The sequence below is a fragment of the Galleria mellonella genome, unplaced genomic scaffold, assembly GCF_026898425.1.
Source record: "Galleria mellonella isolate WM207_F2 unplaced genomic scaffold, CSIRO_AGI_GalMel_v1 utg159, whole genome shotgun sequence".
NCBI classification, from domain to species: domain Eukaryota; kingdom Metazoa; phylum Arthropoda; class Insecta; order Lepidoptera; family Pyralidae; genus Galleria; species Galleria mellonella.
The window spans coordinates 2,614,962-2,638,101 of record NW_026442004.1 but is presented as its reverse complement, the minus strand read 5'-3'; the positions used below and the strand labels follow the sequence as shown (position 1 = coordinate 2,638,101).

The window sequence follows — 23,140 nt, the reverse complement described above, 5'->3', positions numbered from 1 at the left end:
CATGATAGGCCCATTGTAGTGTTCATATGTATAGGCAAATATTTACTTCATCAAAAATACCATTATTTTGTTCGCTGTTCTATAGACATACATAATACACAATATACATATGTACATAAGATATTATTTACTTTGATGGCCAGAGCCTTCCGTCCCTTTTCCGCGGCCTTCATAGCGATGGTGGAGTAGGAGATGCCGGGCACATTCCGCAGCTTGTCACCGATCTCGCGCGCTGCACTCTCATTGTCTGTGTGAGGTTGTGTCACCTGGAAATATTTATAATCTACTAACTTTTGTTTGTAACTTCGTACACGTGCATTTTCGTACTCTTTTAGAAGGTGTATCAATATAAAACATAGACCAGATTTTAGGTAAGACTTTCAGGAACTGTAAAAACTTTAACTAAATTCTTGCAGTAGTTTTAGCGTGACGCCGGAATCAATAAATCTATAGACACAGAGAGACAAAACTTTAAAAAAAATTATTATTTTAGTAAGATAATATTTTATAACCTTTCTGGATTCTTTTTTTTTACATTTTTTTCTTTTCTCATCGCTCATTTTCATTCCCTTTATTTCATTGATCCATACTATTTTTTATCCTTCATCTATATATATTATATTGGTTATTTATCTATTTAAGTTTGATATTATTATTTTCTTCTCTCTCTACTATGACTCGCGAAGGAAGATATTGAAAACAGACAAGGTAGGCTAACCTTGTAGCAAGCCCAATGCGACAGAACCCTGGTCCGTCCGTCGTGGAGCTGCAGGTAGGAGGCCACGTGGCCGGCGAGGCAGTGCAGCCGCCGCCAGATGAGCCGGTCCAGGAGTACACGCTCTCGCAGGTGCTCAGCTCTGATACGACGCTCAGGAAACCATTGAATCTTACAGTTATCAGAACAATGGATGTAACAGATTATATGTAGATGTAAAATATACTTCACTATCACATTTATTAACCTGATGATAGTAAAATGTTTATAGTTATATATATTTAAATTAATACTATAACCTTTTATAATAATATATGTATATATATTGCATATGAGACTTTATTTTTGATTTATTTTTTTCTGCATTCTAGATTTTTTTTATACAACTTAGAATGGCAAACAAGCTGACGGCCCACCTGATGGAAAGTGGTAACCGTCGCCTATAGACATGAGTAGTACCATGGACATAACAGTTTTTCATGTTTATTTTAAAATTCAGCCATGGATATGGACGGAAGAGCGGGACTAACTGACACAGGCATTATTATGCTTACTAGGTAATCCTGACCTTATATTGTAACGTTGAAGTGTTTTTAAAGAAATAAAAATATTTATTATAATTACTATAATAATATTTTTTTTTTCAAAAAGGTTATCATATCTAGGGTATGTATCATATATTATTTTATAAGAACCTACATCATATCTGTGTGCCATTGGGGTAAACTAATTAAATTTAAATATCGTCATAGTCGTAGAATACTGACGGATCTTTATATGTAATATTTGTCAGATCCATCAGTATTCTACGACTATGACGATATATAAGATTCAAAATCATACACATTGCAATATAGTAAAAGGATACTGCCTATAAGTCAGAGGGATTGCTACTTTGGGGTCCCTTACAGCATTCAAGACCCTCAACCATCTACAAGTTCTGACATAATGATCTGTTAGTATTGGGTCGATAATAAATCCTTTTCCGAATTGAGCAGCTCTTATTAGCATCTTCTGTATGTCTGGATTGAACTCGTACGCCGCTGCGTCGATGCAGTTCTGTACGGCATTCGGGAGATCTGGTTTGACTAGTCTGATGTACTCATCAGCTCTGTGGCTGCGTTTCTGTAATGTTCAAATAATATAATTAAATAATATAAATTTATTTTCTAGTTATATCGCTAACGACACTACAATAAATATAAGACTATTTCAAAATGAAAAACTACTAAAGTTACTGTTTCAATTTTGAATATATTAACAGCGCCATCTAGTCTTAAAGTAAGTCGAACTTATACTATGAGCATTAGACAGCTATTGATATATATAAATATATATATATAGGGCAGACGTATTAATTTATACAAACGTTTGTATAGTACTGGGATCAAGTCCATCATAATTAAAAGATGCAGAGTTAAACTGCTACACTGCCAAGGGCATTATAATGATTATAAATTACCTGAAATTGTTTGGAGGCTTCAACCAAGTAAGACCCTGGCGCAGTGCTGTTAATACTAAATATTTTCTCTACTTCCACGGGCACTTTTTGTATGAGCTCATGTGTCATCTCAGAGATTACTCTGACGCAGTCCATTTCTACGATAATGTGGAATGGGCCGTCGTATGGGTATGTGACAGATTTGCCGTTGAAACCATATATGCACATAGTGTCATCCCAATGTGCTACAAGAGCTTGGGAACCGCACCTATAATATTTTATTTATTTCAACATAATTAATAACATTTATATGTCTTAAACAACTTGCAAGGGATGGCTTTCTGCACTCTTATGGCATCATGCTATAAAGTCAATCAAGAGAGCTATTGATATGGATTACTACTACTTAACTGGTTATGTTCTGGGAATTGAAGGAATCAATGTTCAATCCTAACCTTCAATTATTTATATTACCATGTAATAATATTATTTATTTTATATAGCTTAATTATAATATAATAAATAATATATTAATATATTCATATATAATATTGATATCTTTTATAAGATCCAGTGTGTTATAAATTTAATACTGTTTCTCCAGTACTACCAATTGAGGGGTGGCCTCACTGAAAATCAGTGCTGTAGCACAACACTGCAGCTTATGCTGAGTGGGGACCATTTCAGTTGTTACCATATAATTATTATTTTAATGTAAAAATTTTTAATTAATATTGTTGTTTTGTAGCTGAATAAATGATTAATTATCATTATTATTTCTTCTTTATATTATATAAATATGATTCTCAAAATACAATTTGCATTTCATGTTTGCACTGAAACATATTTGTTATTATCAGAAGTATAAAGAAATAACTTACCATACCAACTCCTTGGGCTGTTTGATGTATTCAGTGTCGATCTCGCAGTACTTAGTTCTGAAGTCGGAGGAACCGATCCAGAGGAACCCGGAGTCCGTGAACAGGGCTACATGCCTACCATTCTGCGACGGTACTATGGACAGTATTTGTGTATACGCGTTTGATATTTCTGGACGCTGGAATGATAGTAATAAAATGTATAGGAATTAACAAGTAGTATTATGAGAAATTTAGATCATCCAGATGAGTTAATTTAGAAAGGTTTGCTTCTTCATTCTATCAATGTCCAATGCCTAGGAATTAATTTACACAAATCTATATTCTTATTACCATAAGTACAGCTCTGGTCTCGCCCAGTTGACATTTGTATATTTCCTTGTCCCTGCATACAAGAAAACCAAGGACGGTTGGCGATCTCAGCCATGAGCTCAGAACACACCAAGATATGATTGATTCATTAGCTCCTGAAAAAAATACAAAAAATAATAAATGAAAAAAATATAAATAGATATAACTAGAGACTATAAGTAAAGATATTTGTATCAGAACTATATATTGAATCTACAGCAATTTCTTCATATCAATTAATGAAATAGATCTAATGAGATGAATTAATTATATAAATTTATAGGGATTATTACAGTATATCAGTCATGTAGAAAAGGTTGCAGATAGTGGACTGTATATTTGGCACTATATGTTAATACAAATATCAAATAATGGCAGAGAGAGTATATTTGATGCTTATAGCAACAACACACAAGAGCATAAAGAAGGTTGTGGCACAGTGCTGCCACACAGAGAAAGACATAAAATAAATTGTTTTAATTAAATGTAAGACACCACGCCGGCATACACAGACCATCAGTGTATGCCGGCTGCAAACCCAGTGACCCAGAGGTAGTCGCCTCCAGAGTAGAAGCCAGGGTAATGGGGTATGCCCCGAGGCCCCTACCTTGCTTGCCCACACATCATCTGACGGGCAAGAGAATAACATGTTGTTGTTTGTTGTAATTAAATGTTGGGCTTCCCCACAAATTCTTATGTATTGCAAATATTGATATGATATAAAAGGATAGTTTCCCTTAACAGAATTATACACACATAGATAGAGATAGTGGCAGCAATGAGGTTCTAAAATACAATATATATAAGGTTGACTGTCCATATTGGCAGAAACAGATGTTAATAAGGACCATTTTTTTTAAATAAATAAAAAATATTTAATAAAAAAAAACATCATACTTGGTATATCTGGTACACTTTGAACTTTAGGTTCATTCACATTACTGACAACAAACATACGGTTAGTTGTTGTGATAACAGCTAAACCTATGCCATGTGGGTTTGAAAACAGTTGGGCTCTAGCCACCTGAAATTTAAAATATATGTTTATTTAGTATTCAGTTTAATTGATTTTTTACATTATATTAAGATGATTATATAAGTAAATTGGGTATAAATGATCTCTTGTTACTTCCCACATAAAGACGAAATAACTTGTTTATAATAAACATTAGAATTAGTTATTATTTTAAACAATCATTACAATGTCCTGTATAACTGATGATTAAAGGAGGATTGTTTGAAAATAATTAATATAGGTTGCTACAAAATAACATAAAACAGGAAAATCTAAATAAAGATTAACTATTTTTAAGTGGGTCACTTCTGTCAGTTTATAATCCCTCAAACTTTATATGTTGTTGTTTTTAAATAAATAAAATTTGTTTTAAAATTTTTATTTATAACATTAATTGAAATAAAAAAAGTCTTGATGAATTTTATATTACATAAAAAATAACATAGAATATTCTATTTCGATGAAGATATTGTTTAACAGCATACCTAAAAATGCACTAGAGTAATACAATTTATGCACCTTAGTATCTCTGACTTCCTGGCCTAAATTGAAAGATTTCTGGTAAGCACCAAACATATCATAGATGAGGACATCTCCACTCTCTTGTACACATAACAGCTGTTCACTATCAGACCATCCCATGTGTATTAAAACTCCATTGTTCCACTAAAAATATTGCATGTTATATATTTTTTAATATATAAATAAGTACATAAATTACATTTGAATATTTTAATACAGCTAGTATTCTGCGGCATTGTCCATGATTTTATCGTGACAATGAATAGCCTATAACCTTCCTCAAGAAATGACCTATCAATTGCAAAAAATTTTTTAAAACAATTAAAAAGAATTTTGAGATTAGTATGTTCCTACAACAAACAGATTTTTGCAGTTTATTTTATAATATCTATATTTACAGATATTATAAAATTCATAAATATTAGTAGATAATTTTAATGGATTTTTAAATAATTAAAATTGGCACCAAAATAGACTTTAGCCAATAATGAATATTTTATATTATGTTATGATATGGATGTACACGTACATATATATATACATGGATGAGCAAGCTATAATTGCAATAAGTCATATTAAAGGAAGCCCAACAACCCAGCTAATGGCCACCAGTAATACAATTTATTGACATTACAGTAAACTGATAAACATATTTTTTAGACAATATGTAGGAAAAGATATGCATGGAAAATAGTGTTCTTAATGATTATAATTACAAATACATACCAAAATTTTTGAAATAATATTGCCAACACAATTGTAAATTGTTATCACTGGTTTTGCAGTTGTTACAATGCGAACAAATTGTTTCCGATCCCGTACCATAGCAATTGGACCCCCATATGGTGCTCCACTGACAACCATATTCTCTAGACCTTCATCCATAGCCCACATCATAGTATATAAGTCAAATTTCCTGAAAAATATTGAATAATAGATATATTTATAGTATTTATTTTAAAGTTAATGATTAATGTAGAGTAATAAAATAAATGTTAGTGAAGAGTAATTTGATGACTACACAACAATAAACAGTATTTTCTTCTACGGTATATGTGACTCTTTGTTTTTCTAGCTGGTATTGGTCTATGAGCAGCCGTAGTTTGTTAATACGTAATGGAGATTGTTGCTTAACAGAAACACCGTATGTTTCTGTTAAGCAACAATACATATAATTAAAGGTACATTTAATATACCTGTAGTAGGAGTCTAGTTGAAACCAATCTGCTGTTACTAACGCCGACATTTTGGTATTTATATATAATTTAATTTAGTGGTAAATAAGCGATATTTTGAAACAATAATTTCCTGGTATTAAACGTCACAACTGATTCTAATAATTTTAAAATAATACGATTAAATTACACTTCAAAAACTGTTATTAATAGAATAATATTTATATGGTAAATAACATTATTTAAAGCAGATAATTTTGTAATAAGTTATTGTTTAGAATAATACAAAGAAGTAAAAAAATCTATTGACATATTATTATATGACATGATTTGTTGACTTGACGTATGTCACGTTTGTCAACGTCATACTAATTTGTCATATGCACTATATGTCAATTATGTTTGACAGTAGTCAGACTATTTCCTTCTTTTTTCTTCAATGGCAATGGGTCGCTATTTTTAAGGCTTGTACTGGAGTTGAAAATTATATTCAATTATTATTATTTTTTGCCAGTAGTTGTCACGCTCGGCAGATGGGTTGGTTTGGTTTTTGGTGATATTTTAAGAGGGACGCAGTTGCCATCCCTCAACCCTTAAGTTACCTTAGTCGCCTCTAATAACACCCACGGGAAAGGTAGGAATGGCTTATTCTAGGCCAGGACTTACACATTTTAATATAAGAATAAAAATTATAATATAAGAATAAAATTTATTCGAATTCGCCCTTAGGGTTTAGTGACCAGGTTTATAAAACAGTGTGTACTTTGTTTATTGATATATTATACCTATAATCTAAGATTATACCTATTAATGTATTATGAAGTTAAAAAACTCATACAGTTTCATGTCAAATATATTCAAATGAATTGTAACTTTTTTTAATGAATGAAAATGGAATTACAATCCCGCCTGCACTATCCGTATATGTCAGCGGGGTACCAGGGATGGATGATATAAAAATACGAGAATGAAAGCTGGTCAGTTGGCCCACCGTGACGAATTCTACAAGAATTAACCACGACAGTTTTAGGGAGGAACCGTATGGTGGTCATCCTGATAAGTTATATTGCTAGAAATGGGTCTGTTAGACCATTTTACTGTCAATCCCTTTCTCGACAATGAACTCGATTAGGCTGTTACCAGTTACTACATACACTAGGTACATAATTTAATTCTTTATTGCATCACAAACATAAAAATGTACAATGATAATTAGATAATTCAAATGAAATAGAAATATATATCTATTTTCGCGGCAGTTCCCTTGTAGGCTAAATAGACAGAGGCGAGTGCCGTCATATTATTTACACACAACGCTGCTTTATCCAGTTTCAAATTAATTTCTTGCTTTTACTTACTTTTAATTGTGAATTAACAATGCATTTGTTGTGAGAAGTACTTAATCTAGACTTCCATTGATGTCACGATTAATTTATATTGCATTGTTTGATTACAATCTCACTTGATTTTAAGTGACAATGATCGAAATTCTTGTTATATTACACTGATTCTTTCATCGAACGCTTTCATATTATTGTGCCTTTTGTTAATGCGGTCTGCTAGCCTTAGGCACTCGGCAGATTACTGATGAGAGGGTTGTTACCTATTACTGCTTAATAAATTCGTAGTCAGGTAGACAGTAGACAGTTTTTTCACATCAGTCTCTTGCCTGTAGACTATTAAGTAGTGCAGGGAATTTGCATTTATAATGCTTATATTGTTATCTCTTTCTAAGGCATGTTCCTACACATGCATGCAAGAGAGATTGAAAATCGCGAAAGCGTAGCCATATTATTTCCATTAATTGTTTATGCTCGCAATGTAAATATTCAATGACCATAGCGTAAGACTGATAGTATAGATAAACCTATCTCTTTGCATTACGCTTTTTTAACTTATATTTAATACTACGTATCTAATACGAATACTTAGTGTAGGAGGATAGAGAGAGTAATGGGATATAACAGCCCCACTACTAATAATACACACAGTCAGGTCGGCCACCACGCGGTTCATCCCGGAATCATCGTGGTTGATTTTTGTCGAGTTCGTTACGATGGATTAACAGGTATGTTTTCATCCTCACCTATCATCCCTCACTAGTGTATACCAATGTATACCAATAGCGCAGACGATGTAAATAGTCAATTTTAACTTATCAAAAAAATATAAAAATAAAAGGCATATATAAAAATAATTTACATATCAAATAATACGAGCAGCTTTTATCCTGTTTTTTTAGTAATAAAGTTTTAAAACTGCATTGGTTTATGTAGGCGAAATGGGACAATTAGCCAATATTTGCTTTACTGCTGTCTTGTCACCCTACTTTTGTACCGATTTATTTAACACTATCGAAGGTTATCGATTTATTATTTTGTTGTCTACTCTCTTTGGATTTGCCGTGTGTTCTATGTGGTCGGCATAGAATAGGCCGCCACTTCTGATGCCGTGGGTATAGTAAGAGTCGAATAAGGGAGGGCGAGGGATGGGCAGTAGCGTCCCTCTTAAAACATCTCTAAAGCCTGACTGCGGTTACTAATTCGCCTGCCAAATGTGTCAACTACTGACAAAACCACCCATGGAGGAGGTTTGTGTTCAGCAGTGGACAGTTAAAGGCTGATATGATAATGATGTCTCTTTGGATATTTAATTTGCATGAAACTCGTTAGCTCACTGATCAAAAAGAATGTAAAAAATTCAGGTCATCATACGATCTCATTAGGTTTTTTACTACATACATTTTTAAACAGTATTTAAATAAGTATGTTTATGCATTTAACTAGTTATTTTTATATTCGTGCCGATTTATTTTCTTAACAATGTACTTAGGTATTATGTGTAGATTATAAAATGTTAAATAAATGGTAATTTTATTAGATTTTTTGAAGTTTTATGGTTAGTCTTACGATACATTTTTTTTATGATGATTGGCTCCACTTTTGAGGTTAAGAGGTAAATAATAAACGTAAACTAACTATTAAGTATGAGTTTAAATTATGTGGTGAATGTCAACTGTTTGTAAGTATCTGTAGCTAATATAGGTGCGACCTTCGACTTGAAGTGAAAGAAAAACCAAACAAAACGTAAAGTTGTCTCGTCAATCTTTCAAGACAGTGTTCTAAGAAGAATTATATACCGCATCTATTGCTTCGAGACTATATTAAAAGGGTGTCAGAGGCACTCATGGCAACAAATCCATCATGTTACTCGAATACCGTTGCTCTCAAGAACCACCCAACAATATGAGTGAACTTTCTAACTCCTGTATGTAGGCAGAAGCTTTGAAGTTAGTTTGATTGACGGCCTCAACTGAATAAAAATAAATATAAAACTGATTTTTTGTAGATGCCTGCGTCCCAGATAATATACTAATTCAGAGATATGAATATAGATGAGATTAGCTTTAAGAAATACAGTCAACAACTTCTTTATATTATAAGACTAGCTTTCAATTGCAACTTTGTTCACGTGACCGGGATATGTTCATTGAAAAACATACAGTTAAAAAGTAGGTATATCGTTCTTTGCGTGTATACCAAATTTCATAAAGAATAGTTAAGCTGTTAAGGCACTAAAGGATAACAAAAAAAAAAACAAATAAATAAACAAATTCATTTTCACATTTAAAATATTTCGTTTATAAGCTGGAGCGTATAATAATATTCTCATAAAAACCTTATTCAATGAACGCTAATTAATTTCTTAGTCACTAAATTGCAGTTGAAAAGGAAAATTGTTACTTACTTAAAAATAGAATCCAGTTACACCCGTTTCATTCAAAAGATTTTCCCAAGTAGGTATTATTCTAACGAGGCAAGAAATGAATCATTCTGAAAAAGAAAATAAGTAAGTGATTCGGGTATAAAACGAAATTATAGAAGCCTTTTGAGAGTTTTGCGTGGAAGTAATTCGTAAAGGGCCAAGAATATGGATTCTTTAGAACTTTCCGCAGCTTGTTAATAAGTTTTAACTTTACAGACGACATGCGTAACGCAATTCTTGTAATAAGACCAATATAATCAAGTAGCACGTAACTACCAGTTCAACTTTTTCTAATCTACCTATTTCGATTTACCTTTACGATAAAAATATACATCATCATATCAGCTATTCACTGTCCATTGTTGAACATAGGTCTCCTCCATAATGTTGGTTTTGTTATTTGTTGCCACGTTTGGCAGGCGGGTTGGTAATCGCAATTAGGCTTTGGAGATGTTTAAAGAAGGATGTTGTTGCCCATCCTTCACCTCCCACCCCCTTAGGCGCCTCTTGCGACACCCACGGGAAAGCTTTGGTGATCTTTTAAGATGGACGCTGTTGCCAATCCCTCGGCCATTAAGTAAAATTATAAAAATATGCATGAGAAATCAAAATTCGTAAGAAAGTAGGAAATAAACATTTTTAGATCAAAATAAAATCAAATTTAGACAATTACTTAAATGTATATTATAAAAAGAATAAAAAATCCGCAAATTGAATTGATACTTGTTTTTGTAAAATTAATGCCAATAATATTGAAGGGAAAATGACTAAGTGTATGTGCATAGATATAATAATGGTGGAGAGTTAATTACTAGTAACATGATGGATTTATCTTAACTAATAAATGCCCCTCCTCATATGCAGTTAATAGTAGTAAGTATATTATATGTAGACATTAGATAAGCTAACAATATCTTTAGGGGAAACAGCGAAACTTTTTTTGAAGGTTCTTAGATTACACTAGTAAATTTTTTATAAACTTGATCAATATACATATAATTTCATAACGATCTTTGTTGCGCAGTGATAAACACGTCGCTTTACGCAAATGAGGACTCAGGTTTGACTTCTAGTTGGGTCAATTTAGGAAACGAACTTTTCTAAATTGGCTCGCATTTGGTGTCCTGGATTAGGGGCATCATTATATTATGATTTGATTGTGTTGAATTAAAAGAAAAACTAAATTTAGTTATTTATTATATAAATTAGAAAAAATAGCTAAAAAGCAACTTTTAACATATGTTCTAAACTTTAGAACATATGTTAAAAGTTGTTTAGAATCTAAACATTAAACACGTTTATTTATTTTATTTTTTACTTTATTGACCAATAAAATATTAAAGTACATGTTCAAGTAGGCTTAAGGCGTAAGTAAGAAATTAAGGATAGTTTTAGATATTTTGTATTAAATTATGAACTTTGTCCTAATTTTAAGTTTAATTGACCAAGGCATATATAAACATTTAGGTTAACCAAATCTTATGCCGAAACGATATACCATTCAAGGTCTATATTTTCTCTTGACAAACGTTACAATTCCGGTTAAACACAATTGTTTGCAGATCTGTGCCAACAATAACAAAGGCGAGTCATGACATCGATGTTAAGTAATGAAATAACTTGGAAATGTCAGAGCTTGCCGGCAAGGCTGGCTAGTTGGCTCGCAGCTTGCTCCCACTCTCGCGCAACGGTACTCGCGTGTGCAGTCGGCGCCTGCCGCGCACCACGCTCCGAGGTCTCTGCCCTCCTCCCGGTAAACTTGTACGCCTCAATGCGTCCGCGCGCCTTACATTCCTCAAAACAAAAAATTTCGAATTTCAACTCGCTCCTTAAAAAGAATATTGGAAACGCGAATCTCTTAATCGCGATAACTTCGAGATCCCAAGTTCTCCCTCGGAACTTTTAATGTGCCCCATTACGGCACGCAGCGGTGTGTAAGAGAACTTTTATCAATACAGCCTTTTACAAGCTCTCAACTCTTCGGGAGTTAAATGTGATTTGTGAAATGTTGCGAATTATGGAGATTTTATGTTTGCATATCGACGAGGTGATTTTTTATCGTGCTTGAGCGTTACAGTGGAAATTTGTGTGAATTATAAGAGGACGAAATTCTTTGCAGGGGAACAGCATCGAAGGTAAGTTTTTCAAAATAAATATATGTATTTAAAATTTTGCTGAAATATATTTTCTTTCTTCAAATAGCAATATATTTAATTCTACATTCGAAGAGATGAAAAATTATTCGCATTATGTTGGCTATTATAACTTGAATGTAATTTTTATAACTTTAAAAGTTTCTTTGTGTTGAGCAGGTATAAGTTATACTGCGTGGGTTAAAATCTGCCAATATTTATGAATCGCATAGTTTGTTACTTAATCAATCTTCTTTAACGTTGAACGACTTTTTATATTTTTTTTTTTGTATAAACATCGCTTTTCGTTTTCATCATGTCAAAGAGCAGTCTCGGTAATTGTCTTCTTTGAGTTGCTATGAAACTGCAGTAGGTAAATTATTTGTACGCCTTGTTATAATTATTCTGAAACGTGACAAGACAATTTTTGAAATTGGTGCGATCTTCATGATGTTTATGAATTTTGCAGGATTCAAGTACCAGTCTTTATTAATTAGTTAAAATTTAAAATAATATAAATAATTAAATAGATTGTCAGTCTAAAAAACAAGCGGTCGTATTTAAATATTTATGAAATGGTTTCCTATTATTATTATGCTATATATTAGCTTTATAATATTCTATTACTAGTTGTATCACACAGTCTTGTTCGCGTGAATCTCTATTTGAAATATCTTTTATTCTAAATTTTTTTTTATTTTAGTTATTTATTCATTATATATATATATATATATATATATATATATATATATATATATATATATATATATACTATATATATATATATAGCATTCTCTCCCAGTCAACCATAGGAAAGTGTCAGAATACTCGAATGAGGTACTAGTAATTATTGATATACATACATATTAAAATTAGATATATAAACAAATAAATATATATGAATAACAAATATATTTACACATATATGACATATACTATATTATACACGAAATTGAGAGTAATATAAAGCACTTACTGCTCGAATAAAGTAAAAAAGTAAGCGTTAACGTTTTTTTTGAAAGACAGTTTAGTCGGTAGTCTCTTAATGGCATCAGGAAGCGCGTTCCAAAGTCGTGAAGAATGTAGGAGAAAAGAGTTTGAAGCGTATGTATTTTAGTATATGTAAATTAGTATATGATCTACCTGTATAACACATTCAAAACTACTGAAAATCTACATCCATATGGATCCATACATCCATCCTCACAAACTTTCGCGTTTATTAAGTATATAAAGGATTCGTTGTAGAATTTTTATCCTAGAATAAATTGAAATTAAATCTCATATCAATTTAATATCTGTAGTATTATACAATAGATCTACATACTAAATCAGAAAATTTTAAACTTTCGTACTCTGTTAGCTTTATTATCATCTCTAACTCAATATAATTACATGTTTTTAAAATTTTAAACTACCTAAGCTCGACTTGGTCAACTTTAATTTAAAACTCCAAAAACTCGAATGATTGACTGCATATTTTATTTTGTAATAATACTTTGTCTCTGCTTTTACTATTAATAGAATATTTAAGTTAAAAAATAGATGGGCTCTTTAAACGACTTTGAAACTGTATATCAAAGTTTCTTGGGATCGGAGGGTTGATACTTTATACTTAAAAGCTTAATAATTACTTCAATGTCTACTTATCGATTTATTTTAATTTGATTCTAAAAAAAAATCTTTAAAGGGTGAATTCTTATTTTTTTTCCTATTCATATTATGTTTTGGATATTGTGCTACAAACGAATGTAATAACTTTCTTTATTTATTATTTTACAGTCCTATTTTCTCTATAATTATTTATTAATACAAGTTTCATTTTTAATACTCCTCCAATTCTATGATTTTCATTTGTCCCTCAAAACTTGAATACGAATCACTGTGCTTCTTGTAACTACTTTAGAATATTATAGTAATTAACCTAATTGTAAATATTTAAATATAATTAAGTTCCTTGACATTTGTACTTTTTAGGTTAGAATCCAATACCCAATAAAAAAAAAAAAAACACTACAATTGCTTATACAAATCGATCGAGTCGATATTGGTGTAATAAAGTGTTAATTTTTTATAAATAATATAACAAATGTTAGAGTTGTTTATTTGTCAAGTCTTGTCATTCTAACGGCTCTACCAATCATCATGAAATTTGGTATTCACGTAGTATTTGGCGTGGAGAAGGACACAGACAACTTTTTAATCTAGTCACGTAGATGTAGTCGCGAGAACAGTGAAATAAATAAATAAAATCCAAATTTGTTGGGAATCATGTGTTCACTGGCCGTGCGGTTCCGGCATAGAATAAGCCACCCCTTCCTTTTCCGTGGGTGTCGTAAGATCCGACTAAGGGAAAACGAGGGATGGGCAGCAGCGTTCCTCTTAAAACATCTCTAAAGCCTGACTGCGGTTGCCAATTCGTCTGACAAGCGTGGCAACTACTGGCAAAACTCCCCAAGGGAGGCTTATGTTCAGCAATGATAATGATGAATGTGTTGCCATAATAACTATCGTAGTAGGTGTTTCTATAATTATAGTAACAATATTTTGTAATGAATCTCTTGATTCAAGGACAATTGAATGTTTGGAAATAGTTCTATAGATGCAGCCAATAAGATATCAATGTAACATGAGTTCTAAGAGATTTCTATAAAATGATAATATAACGAAGTCATTACAAATATGGCATCGTAATCGCTTTAAATATCAACTGTTGATTTTTTAAAAGCAATTAAGTCTTAGCCAACACTACATTTTTTACTAGTACAAGCCATTTTAATTCCCACCTGATTGAAAGTTGTAATCGCCGTCTATAGTCGTAAAGAATACCATGGAAATCATTAAAATTACTACTTTATCCGCACTATTCGTGCGTATTGCGTAGCGCTTTTGAGAACTAAGGTGTTGTGTCATTTACGTAGACTGCAATTCAGTTCTGAACACAAAAAGCTCACGCATTATTGCACCATGGTTGAAATATTTTAGTAAGATGACTAGCTATATTTTGTGTATTCAGAAGGTATTTATAATGGCATTCTATTAATGTTGTAAATACGAAAGTTTGTAATAATTGATGGATGGATGAATAGTTGGATGGATGTTTGTTATTCTTTAATGCAAAAACTATTAAACTGATTTGAATGAAATTTGGTACATTGATAGGTTATATCTTAAGTTAATAAATAGGATAGGATTTTTATATATTGATTCATGCAGGTATCAAATTAATGATAAATAACTGTAGGGTAATAGATTTATATAGTAATTTAATTACGTAATTATAACTTTACATAGTATATGATATATATTCTTTAGCAATATAAAAGTTGTAAGCCTCTTACTAATAAATAGAAATGAAGCACAAGTTCACTTAGTTCATTTAATTTTGATATTATACTATTAAATCATATATTTACTTATGTTACTTTGTATATGACATATAACAAATAATATAACCTAAATATCCAACTTCTGTTAATCCATTCACACTTATTTAACTATAGCTTCTTTAGGACTTCCATGAACAATAATTGTGATATATTTTATATAATGACCATGTGGTTTACTATACTTGTTCACTCTTGATACAGCAGGGAGCTCCGTTCTGTTCAACAGTTGGACAAGAAGTGCCTCCTCACCCAAATAACAATCTATTATATCTACAGGACCGAATTCGAATGAACAAGTCAGCGAGACCACGTGTTTTTACAATTTCATTATTTTTTATTCAAGTATCATGACAATAAATAATTATAAAATTAATTAAAATATAAATTAGTGTTCTATATACATTACAAGAATAATTTATTACCAAATTTGGTATAATAACAATTTTAACGTTTTATTATATTTAAAGTAGTTAGTCTGATTTTTATTACACATTTTAACACAAGATGTTTAAGAAACAATATAATTTAAAATAAATATATAATACAGCCGTAAGATTAGTTAGTGATATGTAAATAAACGTGATTTATAATTTTGTTATAATAAAAAAAAAAAAATATCAGCTGGCATATAAGAGAAATTAGAAATTGTTTATATAAGCTGTGAGTGATCAAAACAGAATGACAATGAAAATCGTGTGTGAATATGAAACTGTCATGAAATGCTTGTTTTAAAATACAATGTCGTTAAAAAAATAATAGGTAATCAGTGCCATACAATCTCACGTTTGTTTTATTGCCTTGCTATTATTTAAACTAGGATATCCTGTGTTTTAAAAAACTCAAGTCAGGGGTCACTTTGGAAGAGTTTGTTTTCTAAATTGGTTGAATGCCTATTTGAAGTTTCGAATGGGAATCGAAACACGAATACTTGTAGTATTCCATCGGTTTTAATTCCGAATTGCTGATATTCATAACTGTAACCTGAAATTCAAGGAAACTGTGACTAGATAATTCCATTGAGAGATACAGTGAGTAGGTTTTCCGTGACTAATTTATGTTCTGTAAATAATAATGTCCATTTATGTTATAGGTCGATGCCCTTCAACTTAGTGGGTATATACTTGCCGATTCATTAGTGTAGAAACACGAGTATGCTCGTAAATTATCACAATAAACGCACAAATATGGCTCGAAGTTATATCAAATATTAAGCTAACATTATAATAATATTAGCTATATGTTGCGGTTGTTGCCACCTGAATGAGTATATAAAATATCCTATATGGTAAGTTAGGATATAACCTATGCCTGTAACAAAAATCATTTAAATTCTTTCTTTTCTGTGAAAGAGTAAGAAATATTCATCCAACCATCCTTACAAACTTACGTATTTATGAGATTAACAGTATATATATATATATATCAATCTAAAATAGGTGTCGTTTCCTTTTTAAAAAATAAAATTTATTCTCTGAGAAAAAAGTTTATAATATGTTTATAGTAACAGTTACTGATTGTGGTTAAGAACATGAACAACGACCCATCAAAACTGTTCTGAGCAATAAGTACTGTTATATTCATATTTGTATTGAAAATTAAGGTCGAAGCAATTTCCTCATAACTTCTACATGTCATACTTAACAAATTATTTGTTACCTGAAATTCTCTCTTAGTACTTAGGGAATATGGTGTAAATTGGTGCGAGTTTTAGTAGGATATCTACACATTTATCTGCTTAATGGGCAATATGTTGTGACAACGCCTCGTCTTAACATTTCCCAGGAAAGTAAGTAAAAGTGCTATGTGATTAGTTTGTTTAGTCCTCCGTAGCGAGTTTGAAATATTATACTAACATAGGGTTACCAAAATAGTATTAAGTAATAAAAGTTTTGAACCAGCTCTACGGGGCGGGCCGTATATTTATTCTTAAAACTTCATAGTTTACGAGTTTGAATTCTCAATCCAAGTGACAGCCAACCCTAGATTAAATATATATGTATATATTTTTGGAAATACATATGAAAAATATATATTTTAGTGAAATTTTTAAATAAATACTTTATTATAACTTTTCAGTTTCTAGAGTCTAAGAAAAATGATTATTTTAAAAAACTTTTACGGAAACAATTATTCTTTACAGATTCATTATCATACTAAATTAATAAAAAAGAAAGTTTTCAAAATCTCTATAAATTCATACAATTTTCTAATTAGATTTTATGTTGTTTTATTATTTATTTTCTATGTGATTAGTAACTGGTCTTAAGAGTTTAAATTGATAACATTTTAATAAGGTGAAGTGAAATAAACTTGTATACAATGATGTACGAATATGGAAATGTAAGCGATATACAAAGATCCTAACAAATGGTGCTTTTCCCAACGGTTAATCCATTGGGAAATAGGGAAAAATGGAACAAGGCATGATGATATAGATAGGTATGCCATTTAAATTGGAATAGGTATATATGTACATACAGATTGCATAGAATAAACTACGTACGCTTTTTATTGTTGTTCTGAATATATTTGTCAGTACTGCATAAAAAATGGCGTGTAGACAAATGCAACTATTAGAGAACAATGCATTTTATTTGTGACATATTAGTTTTATTATAATTAATAATGCTTATTAATTATTGACAACCATAACTATATGTAAGGGAGACCCTCATAAGTAGAATGAAAGTCGTCGCATTTAACGTCGTTTGATCGCTTCGCTTTCTTTAATTATCGCAATGCTCAACCATTGACCGAATTTAAAGACATGTATCCACAGTATATGTAATAATTTTTTTTATTCTTTAATAATTTTGTCTCAGTACCAATTTAAATGAGAACTTGGATTCGAAATTTAAATAACAGTTTGTCTATTTAATTTTTTTTTATAAGTTTTTATACTACTGTTAGCTAAGAAGGTATTTGTAACTTTGAATAGTTATAACGACTCTTTACATGTACTGTATGTATGTATATTTGTTATTGCATTAGCCCACATTTAAATTTTTGTTTTAATTTGCAGCAGTAGTTAATAAGTATCAGGTCTGGAAATGTGGCAAATACTAGATGGATATTCAATCATTATAATGATTGTGTTCCATTTCATTCATTAGTTTGTGTTTCACAAAAAAAAAAAATCGACTTCATTTATTTTGATTTACAAACTAAACTATTGAACCGATTTTGATATATTTGTATGGAGCCAATCTGTAAGCATACTTTTTCAGATGAAAAGTATTTATGAAATTGGTTTACAGCTCACGGAGTTAAACAAACATAAAAAAGTACAACATAATTGAGAAAACTCCTTTTTTTTAATTTGTTGAGAATACCAAATTAACGGTATTCAGTTTTTTAAACAGATTTGCATTGCTTTTGAGATATTTTTTGCATAGATATTGCATAGCTGGTTTTGAGTTATTTCTAGATATCATAGATATTGGTGTGCTCTTTATGTGTACCGTCCTTACTAATATTATAAATCTGAAAGTAAGTTTATTTGCTTGCTTGTATTTATGTAACTGTCACAGAAAAAAATAATAAAGGATAAAAAATAATAGTATAATATCCTATAATATAGGATTAATTATTTAGCTTATGTCGTAAATGATGAAAATTGGTTACATTTTGAGTTGTTTTCAAAATGCGAGACTTTCAATTCGTTTGTATCTTTTTATTGCCATGTATGTTCTATGGTATTTTCATCAATTCATAATTGATGACTTTAGACAAAATTTTCTTCTTAGAATAATCTTCGTCTTTACTAATATTATAAATGTAAAAGTGAGTTTGTTTGTTTGCTACATCTTGGCAACTTAATGGCTTAACTAATTGTTGTGAGATTTGGTATATAGTTATCGTATGAGATAGAGAAGAATAAGTTACTTTTTATTACAGTCAATGAATATCATGTCGGTCATGCGAAAGAAGTCGCGGGTAAAAGCTAGTTACTATATATATATGCCAGTTGGTCAACAAATCATTCACGATTTTCTTTCATTTGTCAAATTCTGTCATTTCAACAGACAGCACTAGATGAAGTAAACTTCACCTAACCGTATGAATATCCGGTAGTGAACACGCAAACTTGTGGCATGAAATTCATGTACGCACGATATGACTGCGGTCGGTTCGGTTCCGCTTTTTACCTACTCGTTAGTTGATGATCGCGTTTAATGATCCAGATTTATAGACTAACAGAATAATATTGGGATAGTAATTATTATTAAAAATCATGACTTACAATTTTATTATGTTAAAAGTTTCGTTCCGGTTATACAGCTAATTTATAAATCTACATTTATGATCGAGGATTACGTAAGCAAGTTCAGTAAGAAATAATCAATATATAATAATTTTAAATTTTGTTCTACGCAAAGACATCTACTTCAATCGACCAATTTGTGGCAAAACCACTTATTTTGGCTTAAAAACTTTAGTTTTTAAGCCAAAATAAGTGGTTCTATTGAATTAAATTTTGATATAATTTTTACGGGACTAATTCGAAATTATTTCATATAAAAAAAAAAAAAGATTTTTACAATTCGTTTTATAAATGACGGAGATGGTGTCATACATAAAAAAATAACACAAATTGACAACCTCCTCCTTTTTTGAAGTTAGTTCAAAATCCTGAGCCAAAAAGTCAATAAGATAATGTGATACAAAATATATTTATTTTACAATTTACACAAATATAAGATATTTTTGGGGGTTGTTTAATATTTTTGTTTCAAGATACAAGAGCAAATTTACACTACAAAGGGATAATTTTCAGTTCCATGAAGGATCTAATATATACATATGTGTACCCTATACCTAAGGTATTATTAAAAAAGGCTAGGCTTTTTATTCTCTTAATTAGATACAAGAAATTTAATACGGATTATTTTGGTGGTTTATATGTAGTAAGATTATTTTGGTGTATAATATATGTCTAGTTTATTTTTAAAACTAAATATTTATCAACTGACTTCAATAAGAAGGAGGTTCTAATTCCGGTTGTACTTTTTACGGTTCTTACTTAATAACTCAGTTATAAACAGATTTGGAAAATTCCTTTTTTTTTGTTTAAAAGGAAATACTTAGAGAATAGTCCAATAGAAATTTTGTCCAAATCTAAAAAATCGAAACTAGTTTTAAAATGAAAATAACTAATTTTGCCACAGTTAGCTCGGTTTTTTCGGTGGAACACAATCTTATTTTATTTTGTATTTCAAAATATCTTTTTCTGTGTAACAACAATTATAACTTTAAATAACAAGATACAACGAAAGACGTGCTATGAATAATTCAACCGAATTTTGAATATATTATACATTTCAAATGGCTTATGAAACAACTATAATACTTTAAAACTTGCCTGTATTCAGATAAAATAAATTATACTATACTTTAATATTTTAACATAATATAGCTACATTTATGAAGTTATAGATGACTCATTCTGTTGCGTGTTTTATGTTAATTTATTATATCATAAGTATCTAATTATAACCTCTTACATTAGATGTTCTGTTTGTAATTAAAATATTTTACATATATCAAAAACTAATTGTAACTTTTAGCTTTGCCCACGTATATTAGTATAGAAGTATGTATAAATCATAGATATAGCCCACCTGTATATTATATTAATATCATTCAGATTATATAAATATAAATAAAAAATACAGAGATATTAATTGTGATAAAATTAATGTCAGGTAAACATATTATCAATTTGCAAAATGTGTATTAAAATTAGTCTAGAATTGGCGAAAATGTCGCACCAGAGGGAGCCTTTGTACAAAAGTCAATTACTTGGGTACCTCTGTTCCATTCGTGTTTCTACCATGAAGCAGCTGTGTTTGCATGGCTGTGTTTTGGTTTGAAGGGTGGGATATGGCGTGAATTTACAGGGTACAGAGGAATAACATCTGAGTCCTCAGGAATGGCAACGCATGGGGGGTATCATGAGCGAAATATACTCTGTTATGTCCATGGTACTGCTAATGTCTATCGGCGACGGTTACCACTTTCCATCAGGTGGGTCGTCAGCTTGTTTGTCATTCTAAGTTGTATAAAAAAAAACTTTTTCTGTGTGTCGTCATCATCAGCATCTTAGCCATTTACTGTCCACTGCTCAACATGCGCCTCCCCTATAGATTGTGTATGTTACATAAAAAAGAAGTGGGTTGACGTTAGGCAGACGGTCTGTTGTAAAATCTAAAGTTAGAACCTTGAGTAATATGAATAAAAACATATTACGCTGTTCCCAAAAAATTGACAAAAGGGCAGGATGTTAATGATAATGATGTTAAATTCGATTTTGATCAACACCAGTACTTTATGTGTTAATTATAATTTGTACATAATTTTCAAGTAATTCTAATGACAATAAACATGGAAAAAATTATTTAATAAGAAAATTGATCTTAAAAATGGCATTGGGATTGTCTTTTGCCAGTTTGGGTTGGTTTTGAATATGTCTAGCGAAATGTGACCAAGTTGAGTATTCGTATTTCTCTAATTTAAATAACAATACAACTGATAAATAGCGAGAAAGTAATATAGTCACGCGAATGAATAGTTGTATTTTAAATAAAAAAAATATTTGAGAAAGGTTATTTTTATATAATATATGGCTAAAAAGTATCTAATTACAATATCCACAATATAAACTTGCTACTTTCAGCACATATTTGTAATAAATAATTTCTCTTTTCCCTTCTTACACTGAACGAACATACTCTCACTCTCTTATAGATACTTATCCTTACCTAACTCCTCCTAGTCGCATTTTCAAGAGCTGTGACTGCTAGATTTTCCAGTGTTCGGTTGAATAGATTGCTGGTTATTTTTCTGCTTGATGTTATGTCAAAAAAAGAGGACAAGTGTTTCCGTCAAAATACTAGTCGCAAAGCAGTCGAAAAATCATGATTTTCGAATACTTTGTACAAATAATATAAATAAATGTTATATGAAATATATTTTGGTAAAACAAACACTAGTGTCTGTATTATTCCCTGTTTGTATTGTCTATGTGTATACTTGTCCTGTAATCTAACTTGATCAATTAATCGGTTTATTATTATAACTTCTCTTTTGTCAGACATAAACAAATATATATAGTTTTTATATTATAGCATAAAGCCTCGCCGAATGTGGTTCTTCTACGAATCAACAAAGTCACCTTGGTTCATCTTTACATCTCAATATCTAAGCTTGTTAATCAGTTTAGTGTAGTTGAAGCTTGTTAACTCTATTTTCATAAGCTGCCATGAGATTAATCGAAACTTCGACAATTTTGTTAGTTTTAAATATAGTGCGTACTTTGATAACTTTACAGGAATTTGATTGGGTTTATGATTAAGTGCTCGACCGTAGTAAATCCCCAAAGGGCTTAAACGTCTCATTGAATTTTGTAGTCAATATTAAAGTTAGCATAAATATAATTTATTAAAATTATATTCAGATTAGTATGTGTTAATATTGGAATAAAATATTATGAATATTAGATGTTTACCAAAGATAAACTGAAGTAGTGTTTTGGTTTGAAGGGTAGGATACAGTAGTGAAATTACTGGACAAGGACTATAGAGATATTATATGTTAGTGCTCATAGCAACACAAGAGTATGATCGTTAAAATGTATTTTGTGATATCCATGATGTTAGTAATTTCCATATATGACGGCTACATTTTCATCAGGTGATCTGACAGCTTGTTTGCAACCTCATTTTGATATAAAAAATGTGCTCATAAATATACACGTA

General features: G+C 30.7%; 2 protein-coding genes across 4 annotated transcripts in view; one reads left to right on the top strand and one right to left on the bottom strand.

Moving 5' to 3' along the window:
• The window catches only part of LOC113519053 (vacuolar protein sorting-associated protein 16 homolog), a 68,463-nt gene that overhangs the window by 5,362 nt on the left and 39,961 nt on the right, over positions 1–23,140 (bottom strand). Inside the window, exons 1-10 of one of the 2 annotated variants that reach the window (XM_052892542.1) lie at positions 6,119–6,399; positions 5,649–5,838; positions 4,920–5,066; positions 4,283–4,409; positions 3,368–3,501; positions 3,038–3,213; positions 2,178–2,424; positions 1,584–1,840; positions 719–857; positions 132–266 (exon numbers count right to left, since the gene is read on the bottom strand). In XM_052892542.1, coding sequence (XP_052748502.1) covers positions 132–266; positions 719–857; positions 1,584–1,840; positions 2,178–2,424; positions 3,038–3,213; positions 3,368–3,501; positions 4,283–4,409; positions 4,920–5,066; positions 5,649–5,838; positions 6,119–6,168 — 1,602 coding nt within the window. In that variant the 5' untranslated portion in view covers positions 6,169–6,399. Of the gene's footprint in view, positions 1–131; positions 267–718; positions 858–1,583; positions 1,841–2,177; positions 2,425–3,037; positions 3,214–3,367; positions 3,502–4,282; positions 4,410–4,919; positions 5,067–5,648; positions 5,839–6,118; positions 6,400–23,140 lie in introns of those variants that run through there. The other variant, XM_052892543.1, reaches the window with a different exon arrangement.
• The window catches only part of LOC113518840 (protein artichoke), a 116,887-nt gene continuing 105,275 nt past the window's right edge, over positions 11,529–23,140 (top strand). For both annotated transcript variants that reach the window (XM_052892540.1, XM_026903845.3), the window contains exon 1: positions 11,529–11,997. The gene's annotated coding sequence lies outside the window, so the exon portion shown is untranslated. The remainder of the gene's footprint in view (positions 11,998–23,140) is intronic.